Genomic DNA, 12689 nt, shown 5'->3' on the forward strand with positions numbered 1-12689 from the left:
TTTGCAGGAACACTTCTCATTTAGAAGGTGGGGGGCATTGATTGCTACCTTTCATTCTCCAGGTCAAACTAGAAAAGAGTCTAGTAGGGGTTCCTTTAAGAGCAGATTGTTAAATTAAATAAAATAATACCCCTTTTTTAACTTGGAATTATTGCAGATTAAATCCCATTATTTAAATATAAAAAATAAAATAAAATAAATAAATACATTGGACTTTCTTGACAGTGTTGTCTTTATGATCTTTGTGGAATGACTTATTTCTTATATCCAATAAGTGCATTTTGATCTTTTTTTTTTAAATGCAGCTTTCTTGGATAAAATCTAAGGTTTAGCTATTTCAAACTGAATTTTGACTAGTGGGAATATTCTTTACTCACAGGTACTATTACAGTGAAAATCTCTATCAGAGAATTTGTAAGCTCCATTTTATCTCATTTTTAAAGAGCGTTGAACAGAAGAAAATGGGTGGCACCCGAAACTAATATAATATTGTATGTCAATTGTAATAGAAAAATAAAGAAAAATTTTTTTTAAGAAATGGATGGATGATCCCTTAGAACTTAATTTGTAATGGGATTTAACCTGTTTTATGAACTGCCCCTGTAGAATCATTTGAATATCAGTTTGAATTCTTTGTGACCAGTGAACACCATAATGTCTGTTGAAGTATTGATTACAGAAAGAATTTTCAAAGCTCTTATGTGTTAAAGATGTAAAATCTACATCTAATTGTATTTTTTCTTAGTAACTACTTTAAAATTCATTTCATACTATTGTCCAGACTTCATTTTGCTCTTCTTTACCTGAGTTTAAATTTTCTTTATAAAAGGATTTTTCTGTTAAAATACTTTCTCAAAGTAGAAAGAAAAGTGGAACAACTATATCATGGCAAAAATCAGGAGATTTTCTTTTTATTACTGTATAATTCAAAATTCAGAGATCCTGTGAAATATATAGAGATCCAATTAAAACAGGCAAGAGCCCTCTCAGAACAGGGAACGATGCATTGTGCAGTATATGTATACAGTTGTGCACGATTAGATGATATTGCCCTGTCCTTGCTTGTTTTTATTGTTGCTTTTTATCTTTTCTGTTCTGGTTTCGGTTTTCTCATAACATTTAGACCACACTTTAAAGCAATTAACAATCCTGAAGGTAAGTAAACATGTCATTCCAGTCCTAATAAACATGCATATTGGAAAAAGTTATTCAAATTAATTTCATTGTAATGTATTTCCATATATGACTAGTTTCCAGTCAGTCTTTGCCTAATTTCTCCCATAATGTGACATTGCCTTCTGATATGTAACTACCAAACTACAGTAAATACAGAATTTTCTTTGTTTTGTATAGAGCAGGAATCGCCAAACTTTTTCTGTAAAGGGCCAGTTCATAAATATTGTAGGCTTTCTTAGCCACATGGTCTCTGTAGCAATTACTCAACTCTGCTATTATAGCACAAAAGCAGCCATAGACAACTCATAAATAATAGACAATTCATAAATGACAGCTCATAAATGAATGAGCATGACTGTTCCAATAAAACTTTATTTACAAAATCAAAGTGACTGGCTGTAAATTTAAAATACATGAAATGTTAGAAACATAAACATTAATCTAGAAAAAGAAATTGACTGATTTTCAATAATCTTTAGAAAATTTAATAATGGCCTATTATAATATTTAATTTTTATATGGAGATGGGGTTTAAAAGTAGGTTTCTTTGAGGTAGCAAAAATATTGTGTCTTAATACACTTTTTTACACAAGTTGTTGATGAAATGCCTTTATTAATGGAATATATTAGTTTGTTGTTTTGTTGGAAGAACTTTCATTGGTCTAGAAAAAGTTTTGTGCTACCCTCCTGACAGGTTTCTTTGACATGCAAAACCTTTACATATTTTATTTAGGATATCTTTGATAATTCAGAAAGTAATTCAATATTTTATACCAACCATTTTGTGAACCCCACTGCAGTTTTAATTTCTTCTTCCATTAGGCAGGTAAACATCAAGAATATGAACAGAAGCTACTACAAGAATTATATAAATTAAATCCCAATTTTCTTCAACTGTCTACGGGTTCAGTTGATAAGAATAAGAACAAAGTGACCCCACTGCAGAGGTATGATACGTAAGTACGGATATTGGTATAATCAGACACCTTATGTTCATGTCTATCGATCTCTTTTCCTTCTACATCATTTTCAGATTGAACCTTATTTCAATATCCATCATTTTTATGCAGAACTGTTGCACTATATAGGAAATGTTGAGTCAGAATTTCTGGGTTTGAATATTTGTTGCCTGCTGCTCACTGGTGATAATTTAGATGAGCCTCTTGATGGCTTCACATTTGTATTGATTTGAAGACTACCCTGAGCCTTAGGAACACTCTAATTGATAAAAAGAAAATTAAGGGATGTTGGTTATTAAAAATCTTTGTCACCTAATTGAGGTTTTCCCCCTGACATAATGAGGGGAACAAAATACCGTAAAAGGGAAGGGGAGTTATTGAAGTATTGTTTGTTGGGGATACAAATATTTATGGTTGTCTAGTCTCAGGAATCACTAAAGTCTTATATTCTCTGAGTGAGGAGGCTATCTGATATTCCGAATCTTACTCATCTTAGGCGACAACTTGTTTTTACACAGATCTGTATTGTGTCAGTGTTTAAACAAACTGATAGTCTTAAATACCAAGTCTCATTCTGAAATGGTACACTTTGCATCTTTTATTACATTTGGTATGGCCTGTCAGAAAATGGTCTGATTAGTAGAAACAATAATTTTGAGGTTGTACTCTATCCTGAATGTTCCTTCAGTTTCATGAGTTAGGATCTTTGTTTATTTTTTAATTTGGTCTAACTTATATAAAATGAATTCATTTAAAGTAAATAGCTATAATCAATTTAGATATGTTGATTTACTTTTTAAAAAATTTTATTCCAAAGTTAAATTTGCTTAAATGATGTTTTAAATGTCTGGGTATTACATGTATAGTCCAATGTCTATTTAGGACTCAAATAATGTAAGGGCCATTTTTCAATTATAGGCAATAACTACATGAATTATTGTCAAAGTCAGTTTCTTCAAAATTGTATTTAAATTCTTGAAGTCCTTGTTAAGTTTCTTTGCTTTGATAGTAAAGAGTATTTAAAAATAATTCTTTTTTATACACATACACACACATACAAGTTTACATAAATATATATAGAAGAAGCCACAGAGTAAAATATAAGGTTACTGTATAATAAACTATGTGAACTCTGTAAATATCAAAGTTAAGAATAAAAGCTAAGTCCAAAAGAATTCTCTCTGGGTTGATAATCTTTGACCCTTTCCATTGATTTTTTTTTTTATCTGTATGTTTAATATGAATCATATGCTATTATTTACCTCATTGGTTGCTGACTCTGTAGTTCTTCTTTGAAGAATGGGGTATTGTAGTAAAAATTTCAGATACTTTTAATCATTGTTCTCATTAAAAGTATCATTTGAACCCAGCCTGTGTGACCCAGTGGTTGAGCGTCAACCCATGAACCTGGAGGTCATGGTTTGATTCCCTGTCAGGGCATATGCCTGGGTTGTGGGCTCGATCCCCCATGTGGGATGTGCAGGAGGCAGCCGATCAATGATTCTCTCTCATCATTGTCCTTCCTTTCTTTCATTCTTTCTTCTTCTCTTCTCTTCTCTTCTCTTCTCTTCTCTTCTCTTCTCTTCTCTTCTCTTCTCTTCTCTCTCTCTCTCTCTCTCCTTTTCTTTTCTTTTCTTTTTTTTCTTTCTTTTTGTTAATCCTCACCCGAGGATATTTTTCCATTGATTTTTTGAGAGAGTGGAAAGGAGGAGGAGAGACAGAGAGAAACATCGATATGAGAGAGACATACTGATTGGTTGCCTCCTGCATGCACCCTGACCAGGGCCGAGGATCAAGCTGCCCCTGACTGAAATTGAACCAAAACCCTTCAGTGCACAGGCTGATGCTCTATTCACTGAGCCAAGCCAGCTAGGGCTCATCATTGATGTTTTTATCTCTCTCTCCCTGTCCCTTCCTTTCTCTGCAATCAATTTTTTTAAAAGTTATTTGAATTAAAATCATATTCTGGGCTTATAGTACCTAGAGAATTCAGAGCAGAAATTTAAATTTTAGATTATCTCTTTGAGATAACATTTGTTATTTCCTGAATATAATATATAAAAGTAATATATTTTTATTGAAGGAAATTTAAAATATATACAAAGAAGTAAATATTATATGTAATCTCAGTACTTGGACATTTTTCTGAAATTATTTGATGTGTTTTCTAGTAGTATTTTTTCTTCCTTTCAATGTACATAAACACACTCTATAAATTGTTGACCAATCTATTTATATTTCACAGTATTTGAATTCATAAATCTGATTTAGAAGACTATATATTAGACAATATAATACTGAATCATCTTAACCATTAGTATGTATATCTCTTTATTTAAGTGATTTATGTCCCTCAGGAAAGATTTTCTTTTTTGTCTTTTTCCTATTTTATTGTAGTGGACCTCCAACTGAGAATCCCTAGGCTAAAAATTAAGGAACAGTGTTAGAAAGTGGTACTAGCAGGTCCTTGTCCTTATCCTATTCTTTACTTTTATAAGGATATCTTCAATGTATTATGCACTCTTAACTATGATTTTGACCATTTGTTTGAGATATTTTTAATCATAATATGAAAATACCTTATTTCTAATTTATTGGACTTTTTTCTTTAGATGGAAGTGAAAATTGGAATTTACCAAATGTCTTTTCAGCATTTATAACAAGTGTTTAGCTTTTCTTTAATTTACTTTTTGTGATCAGTTATAAATAGATTTACTAATTATTTTATTGGCTTTGTCTTTATACAGAGTATGGTCAGAGTACGTTCATACCTGTTTTAGTAGCAGGAGAGTAGTTTACTAGGAGCCACAAGGTGTAGAAGGAAGACCAAAGAAGATTTATTTAATTGTATTATTTTTTATATATTTCTTAATTATTTCATAGAGGAAGGGAGAGGGAGAGAGAGATAGAAACATCAGTGATGAGAGAGAATCATTGGTTGGCTGCCTGCTGCATGCCCCCTTCTGGGGATGGAGCCCGAAACCCTTGGCATGTGCCCTGCCCTGGGAATCAAACTATGACCTCCTGGTTCATAGGTCGATGATCAACCCCTGAGCCAGGACCCAAGGAGGATTTAAAACAGTGTGCTCATTTAATAATTTTGCCCAAAGCTAATGCTACAGAATATCAGCTGGAACATGGTTTTATGCATTGCATAACTATATGATATAGGAATTTTTTTCCTAGGGGTAGAGGAGGAGTTGATTTTTGTTTGTTTAAGTAGGTCCCCAAAATTTATGAAGGGCGGTTGATGTCCTAAGTTAGAATTGTGGCTTGTTTGTTTGTTTTGGCATCTCCTATAGCTTTCTTTCTTTCCATGCTAACCCCTACAAGAGTGTAAGTTTGACTGTGAGTGATGCCAAAGGTCTGCTTTGGTCCCCAGTTCCACATGGGCCCCATACAGGGTACAGCAGTAGGGATAAATTTGTAGATACATTTTCTTCTTCCCAGAGGGAAGCAGCATAACTCTTTCTATGTCCTACCCAAGAGAATTTTTTATTGAAGATAAGGTGAGAATTAGACTTTATAGGGGAAAAAAAGGAAATTAATGGTTCCTTTCCCTCTTTCCTTGGCATTCCTGTATAGTGAGGAGCAGTTTTAGAAGAATTGTTAGAAAGCAAAACCTGGAACCTGGAACCTTACACACTGACACTAAACTTATAATGTTTTTTCTTATTTCTAATTAAGCCAGAGTACAAATATTAAGAGTACTATAGCTACTAATCCCAATTTGTCTTTAGTCCTGTCTTACTTACGTGAACAATAAATTCTAAAAGGGAATGTGGCGTTTTCTTTCTCCCCTCCATATTATGAATTTGAAAGTATATCTGTCAGATTGAGTATTGATTATAGATGTGCTGTTTTTCTATATTAAGTTACTTTGAAATGACAAATATAAACGATGAGATTGGGGAGTGATATCACTACTATACAGTAGTGATATTTAAGGACTGGGTATTTTGGTTTTTGCTTTGGTGCTTAAAATACCTTCATTTAGATTGAGATACTATTTGTTCACCAATTGAAGATTTGAGGGCAACTTAGAAGCCAGCCAAGTTGGCCAAGCATCTAAAGATTCAAATGGAGGCACAGTTGTGTCAGCCTGCCTGCTTGCAGATAGTTGTGAATTTTGGCTCCTTTACCTATAAAACAAAACATTTTAATTATATATTAATGATCTTTCTAGCTCTAAAATCTAATACATTCAGAGACTTTGAGGAAACTTGATTTGATAGATGTCTTTTCACTGTGTTCCTCTTCACTTCCTTTAGTACAGTGATCATTAGATATCAGGCATCTCAATTTAGACCAGTTGAATTAGAATCTCCAGGGACAGAACCTGGAAATATACTTTATATTTTAATTATATAAATATAAACATATGTATTTGTTTTTTGAAGAGCTTTATAGCACTGAATTTCAACTGCTGGATTAACTTAAAATTATTTTACTCCTGAGAAATCTGAATAATGTTCATCATTATTTCAGAACTATTTTAGGACTAGAACTTAAAAAAAAATTACTGAGATTGTTTGTATCAAAACATGTTTAGGAATTTTGATCTATAGGTATTTAAACACACATCATTACCTTCTGGAAATAAGGTCTTGATTATGTTATGAGACCAAACTATCTATTAAAACTTTTTAGTCCCACTTGAATTCAGTGATTTCAATCAACTGTGTCTTCAGGTGTCTTGATTTCACTTTCTCTCAGCACACAACTTGGCAGTATTTGAGAGAACTATAGGTATAGGTAGTCTTCCAGCTCATAGCCTTTTCGAAGTATCAACCTATTTTTGCCTCTTTCATTCTTGAATTTGGTTCAGTTTATATTATCTGTTTTTCTTTGCTTTTATCCAAGAGAACCAAATTAATATGCTTCAACTTTTCAATACCTTTTTTCCCCCTTACTAGGCAACCTCTGCCCCATTGCTTTGTGCAGATGGTTGTTAATCTTTCCTGTTAAAACTGGAATGAACAACAAAAACTTTTGCTTCAAACTGTAAACTATTTTTTCAGTGTGGCAAAAAGAGGTTGATTTAAGAAAGCTTGGACTGAGTGGCAGCCAGTGTTGGTGCATCCGGCTGGGAATGTCTAGCTCCGGCGTTCAGTTACCCTTTCAAGTTTGCTATGTGGGGTGGGTCAGAGGGTCTGAAGCCAAGACAGGGCTGGAGGCCCTGGTGCTGGAGCTCCCTCTGGAGACTAGAAGCTGTGACCAGAGCCTCTAAAGGGAGTGGGAATTGAGTCCCTAGCCAAACTCAGACCCCAAATGTACAGTGAGAGATTTTGCAGAATCTTGACAGCCCATTTTAGGATCAAAGAGCCTCCTGCTTGTGGACATTTGATAGTTATTTGGCAATCTGGATTGAAGACCAGAACTGGCCAGGAGACTACACTGCACAACGCTAACTCCAAAGCTAACATGCTATTCTTTCACTTCTAATACCAACTGAACTATGAGTATGGCTGCTGTAGCCAGCACCCCGAGTGCTTGCTGCTACAGCACAACTTGTGAAAATTTTATCAGGACATTCAAACCTTTTCCCAGGGTCCTGTCCAATTGGCTGAGATGATCTTTAATTTCTTTAATTCTGATCCAGGCTCAGAGAGCTCAGTCAAGCAAGGAGAACCAGGCCTTGAAGCACCTATGGAGAGCCGGCAGCATGGCATTGAATCCTGGATCCTGAAATTGAGGGCTTTAAGATGGAAAAGCTGCTGAAATCTATCAGCTAACTGAAAGACCAGCAGGATGTCTTCTGAAAGACGCAGACCCCAGTATGGATGCCCTCTGTCAACCCTTATGGACCAGAGAGCAGCAGCTTCTATGGGATACTGTCAGTGAACTGGACAAAAGGAGGAAGGAGGTTCTGGGTGCTTTTAAAGCACTGCTAGTGCAATTAACTACCCTAATTAAGGAAATGCTGCCTAAGTTGGAGGCATAGAAAGTCTATCTGCAAAATGCCTGCTTTGGAACTCCCTGGATCATGGTTGGAATACCTGGAAAAGTGACTCACAGCTTGAGCAAAGCTGTTGTTTCACCTGCATCAGCTGCTGAAGGAGCTAAAGGGATTAAATCACCTAGTTAGCTAGCAGGATGACCCTCTGACCAAAGGGATGGACCTACAAAAGGCCCAGATCACAGAATTGCTACAGTGCCTGCTTCACAAAGCCTTTGTGATAGAAACCCAGGTCTGTTTGACCTTCACTCCCCATTAATCCCTCAACCTCAAGACTTGGAGGAAGTTTACTGTATGAACAAGGCCGCTGCTGAGATTCAAAGAAGGCAGTGGAGTCACTGAGTACAGAAATCTCCATTGACAAGAGACTGTCATTACAAGGTTTCCAGAAGTTCAGCATTCTGACTTTAAACCAGAAAATTTTGAGAGTCAGGGCTTAATTTGGGACTTGGGCTGCCTGACTGATTGAGCAACATTCAGGTGATTGGGAAAGGGCAACAATGGGGCTAGTAGGTGTGACAAAGGAACTGCATATTATCAATTTCATGGTTGGATACACCTACCAGGGACTGAAGCAGGAGCTGAAAACAGACACCTTCCAGGTGGTTATTATTTCTATTTCTAAGATGAACTTACTCTCAATTGCCTGGGCCTCAGTTCTCTGGTTCAGTATGCTCAGCTCAACTCCCCAGAATCAGCACTTCTTTTTCAAGTCCGTCCCCCACCTAACGCGCCCCCCCCCAAAAAAAAAAAAAAGTCTTCCTAGACTTATCTGGGCCCTACTCTCAGTTGGCAATCTTACTATGTTGGGCAAGCCCTTGACCTGGAGCAGCTAAGTAAGCTGAGGGACAAGCTAATTGGGCAGAACTCTAGGATTGAGTGTACATTGTTGTCCTGCGGTGACTTCGTTAAAGCAAGAGAGTCCCCCATCGCCCAGGACATGGCTGGACAAAATTCTAAACCTGGTTACATGACCACCTGACAGATATCTGGGATGATGGACACAACATGGGCTTTGCAAACCAGAGCAAAGAACACCACCTGCTGAAGAGACCGTTTCTGGTGCCTACTGTGCTTCAGTGAATCATCAGAAAGGAGAACACCAGAATGATGATAAGGTTCTCATCTACTCTGTGCAGCTCTACACCAAAGAGATACTGCAGTCACTCACACCGACTGAAAGCATCCACCACTACCAACTGCTCACTGAGGAGAACATAGCTGAGAACCTGCTGTGCTTCCTCTACCTCCAAATCCCCTGGGATGAGGCTTTTGGGTGCTACTAACAGGAGATAGTTTTCTCTAAGAATAGAGGAAATACCCAAAATGCAGGCTCATCATGGTCTTGAACACACAGGTGGATGAGCTGCAACAACTACTGGAACTTAAGCTGGAGCCAGAACTGGAATCATTAGAGCTGGATCTGGGACTAGTACTGGGGCCAGAGCAGCCTGAATTTAGAACCACTGCTTGAGGCAGGGCTAGATCTGGGTCCAGGACTGGAGTCCACACAGTTGTGCATGGTATCACAGAGTGCCAGAACCAAACCTGAGACTAGAACTAAAGCTGGAGCCTATATCCTGGAGCCAGTACCAGGAAATACCAGGAAACAACTGCCATTACTCTTAAGACAAACATGTCAAACTCAAAGGCTAACACGGGCCGAATAAACAAGGTTTAAGTTTACTAGAGGCTCAGTGCACGAATTTATGCACCAGTGGAGTCCCTCAGCCTGGCCTGCAAGATCGAATTGAACCAAAATTAGCTCTCCCACATCTCCTGAGGGTTTCCGGATTGCAAGAGGGTGCAGGCCAGTCCGGAGACACCCCCCGACACCCCCCACCCGTCAGTGCATGATAGGGACCGCGGGAGGGCTCCAGGACTCTTGGGCCGATCAGGGCCAACCAGCCAGGGAGGGACATGGGAGGTTGGCTAGCCAGGGAGGGACCACTGGAGGGCTCCAGGATGTGTCCAGCCTGTCTCACTTAGTCCTGATTGGCCGGACCCCAGCAGCAAGCTAACCTCCCAGTCGGAGTGTCTGCTCCCTGGTGGTCAGTGCACATCATAGCGAGCGGTTAAGTGGCCTTAGCATATCATTAGCATATTACGCTTTGATTGGTTGAACGGTCGACGGGACACTTAGCACATTAGGCTTTCATTATATAGGATGAAGGCCGCAAAAAAACAAAAGCTTTAATTTTCATAGAAACGTAGGTTTATTTCGATAGAGACATGATGAATACAAAGGGCTGAAATAAATGAGTAATCATTAACATAGAATAATAGAACATTTTATTTTATTATTTTTAAAAAATATATATATATTTTATTGATTTTAGAGAGGAAGGGAGAGGGAGAGAGAGATAGAAACATCAATGATGAGAGAGAATCATTGATTGGCTGCCTCCTGCACGGTCCCCACTGGGGATCAAGCCCACAACCCGGGTATGTACCCTTGACTGGAATCAAACCTGGGACCCTTCAGTCTGCAGGCCGATGCTCTATCCACTGAGCCAAACCAGCTAGGGCTAATAGAACATTTTAATAAAAATTAATATTTTTTTCTTGAACATTAACTTGCCAGACACTGCATAACTGCACAAATTAATGAGCATAACGCAAATAAACCTATTTTTCTTGTTCTCTGAAAGTGAAATATTTCCTGTTGGACACACCAAACAAGTCAGTCCAAGGCTAATGATGTGGCAATTTGCTGCTAAAATATTTGCTGCTAGTATTAGTGGAGAGAAATGGTGCGCCTGCATGCAAAGCTCGTAAGGGAAATAAATGTAACACTACTGTAGTAATCAGTCATTAGTGAACATAATTCGTTATTAATAATTATGTATAGCAGGATATTGTAAAAATTAAGTTATGAAATTTTTATTAAATGTTTCTTACATACTATTATATTGGCTGGGCCGCAAAAGAGTTTGACATGCTTGCTCTAAGATGTGCTCCTAGTGTAACCTAAGGTGCAAATGAAAGGCCTGTACAGGCACACCTAATTTAATTGTGTTCCACTTTATTGTACTTCACAGGTGTTGTGCTTGTTTGTTTTAAGTTGAAGGCAAGGCCCTCCACTGGCAAACAGATTGACTTGCTTTATTGCAATACTTGCTTTATTATGGTGTTGTGGAACTGAACCTGCAATATCCTTGAGGTGTGCCTGAACAGGTGGCTGTTTCATGCCTGGTATGTTAGAGGAACATCCCTATTCAGAAAGAGGCCTTTATGAGCAGAAGTGGCTAATAAACTTTGTGCTGACCTGGGGAGTGGGGGCCAGGTTGGAAAGAAAAGGAAACTTATAGATTTTTTGTTTGTTTTAAATAAAAAAGCCATGTGCAATTTATCTTAGTGTGCCCAGTCTTCCTTCATCTGATATCAGTGGGACTTGGTAGTTTTTGACCAGTACATTTAATAAAGTAGGTCTCTTTCTTCATTAGTAAATAAATGTAGTGTTTATTAAAGTTTGTTTTCCTTTCTTAACCTTCTTGGCATGATAATGGATGACAGTGGGTAGGTAGATTTTGAATGTAAAACAACAAATTTGTTAATAGATCACAGTTTAAGCAGACACAGAGTTTTGTTGAGGAAGCAAGTTTGACATCTGATGTCAGGGTAATTGTAAGAACTTTGACCTGTTAGGCCTTGGGATATCTACATTCTGTCCAGCCATTACAGATCCAAGGAGTTCATATTTATTAGAATTGGAATTTGTAAATATACTTTTTCTTGGAGTTATATGTACATTTTCAGGGCCCCTCTTATCTTTATTTTCCACTTTTACAATGAGCTTCTTAATTATTCTTAAAATAAATTGAGGAATATACTAAAACTCAGTAGAACATAAGCTTATTGATATTTTGCCCCATCCTAATTTTTCAGCAGTTGTCTTTGGATTGATGACAGTTATCTATAAATTTTTAAGCATCTTTGACAAAACTTGCCCAGGTAAAGTATTAAAATCTGCTTATAAAACTGCAGCTGGCATGGTGGATAAGATGCTATAAGTTATTCTAATTAGCAGTAAATCATAAGCCTTCTTAGATTTATTCTGAATGCAATATTTTCATATATTGCCCTTGACATTAACAAGTTTGCCCTCAACCATATTGAAAATTATTTAGTGCTCTTTGTTAGTGATGGTTGGAAAGGTGAAGCAAGATTCTTTCTTTGTAATGTCTTGCTTTCATCTTTTCATGTCTATTACTGTTGCTTCCTCTCAACTTTAGCCCTTATTCCTATATTATAAGAATAGTACAAGTTGGGGAAGATGGCAGAGGAGGTAGCAACAAGAATCTGTCTGATGTAACTATTTTGGAACTTTGAAGTCTGTTAATGTTTTGCAACTTCAGGAAAAGACTTGGTAGTTAATTTTGGTTAATTTCAGCTCTTAGTACAGTAGCAGCCTGACAGGCAGCTGTGCACATTTTTCAGTAGCACTTTGAACATAGCTTGAGGGAACCAGGGTGGGCAAAAAGGACCCTGTTCCCCAAATTTTGAGGTGCTCTTCTCTGACTGCTGAATATTGCTTCTGATCACAGAGGTGTGGACAAAGAGTCAGGCAACCATTGTTGCTCCTCCCCCATTCT

At 37.2% G+C, this 12689-nt stretch overlaps 1 protein-coding gene across 9 annotated transcripts in view; it reads left to right on the plus strand.

The window, feature by feature from the left end:
- The window catches only part of CNOT4 (CCR4-NOT transcription complex subunit 4), a 156749-nt gene that overhangs the window by 96961 nt on the left and 47099 nt on the right, over positions 1-12689 (plus strand). For 6 of the 9 annotated variants that reach the window (XM_036328584.1, XM_036328590.1, XM_036328588.1 and 3 more), the window contains one exon: positions 1999-2132. In XM_036328584.1, coding sequence (XP_036184477.1) covers positions 1999-2132 — 134 coding nt within the window. The remainder of the gene's footprint in view (positions 1-1998; positions 2133-12689) is intronic. The other 3 variants (XM_036328587.1, XM_036328591.1, XM_036328593.1) reach the window with 1 other exon arrangement.

The sequence above is a fragment of the Myotis myotis genome, unplaced genomic scaffold (assembly GCF_014108235.1).
Source record: "Myotis myotis isolate mMyoMyo1 unplaced genomic scaffold, mMyoMyo1.p scaffold_m19_p_11, whole genome shotgun sequence".
Classification (NCBI taxonomy): domain Eukaryota; kingdom Metazoa; phylum Chordata; class Mammalia; order Chiroptera; family Vespertilionidae; genus Myotis; species Myotis myotis.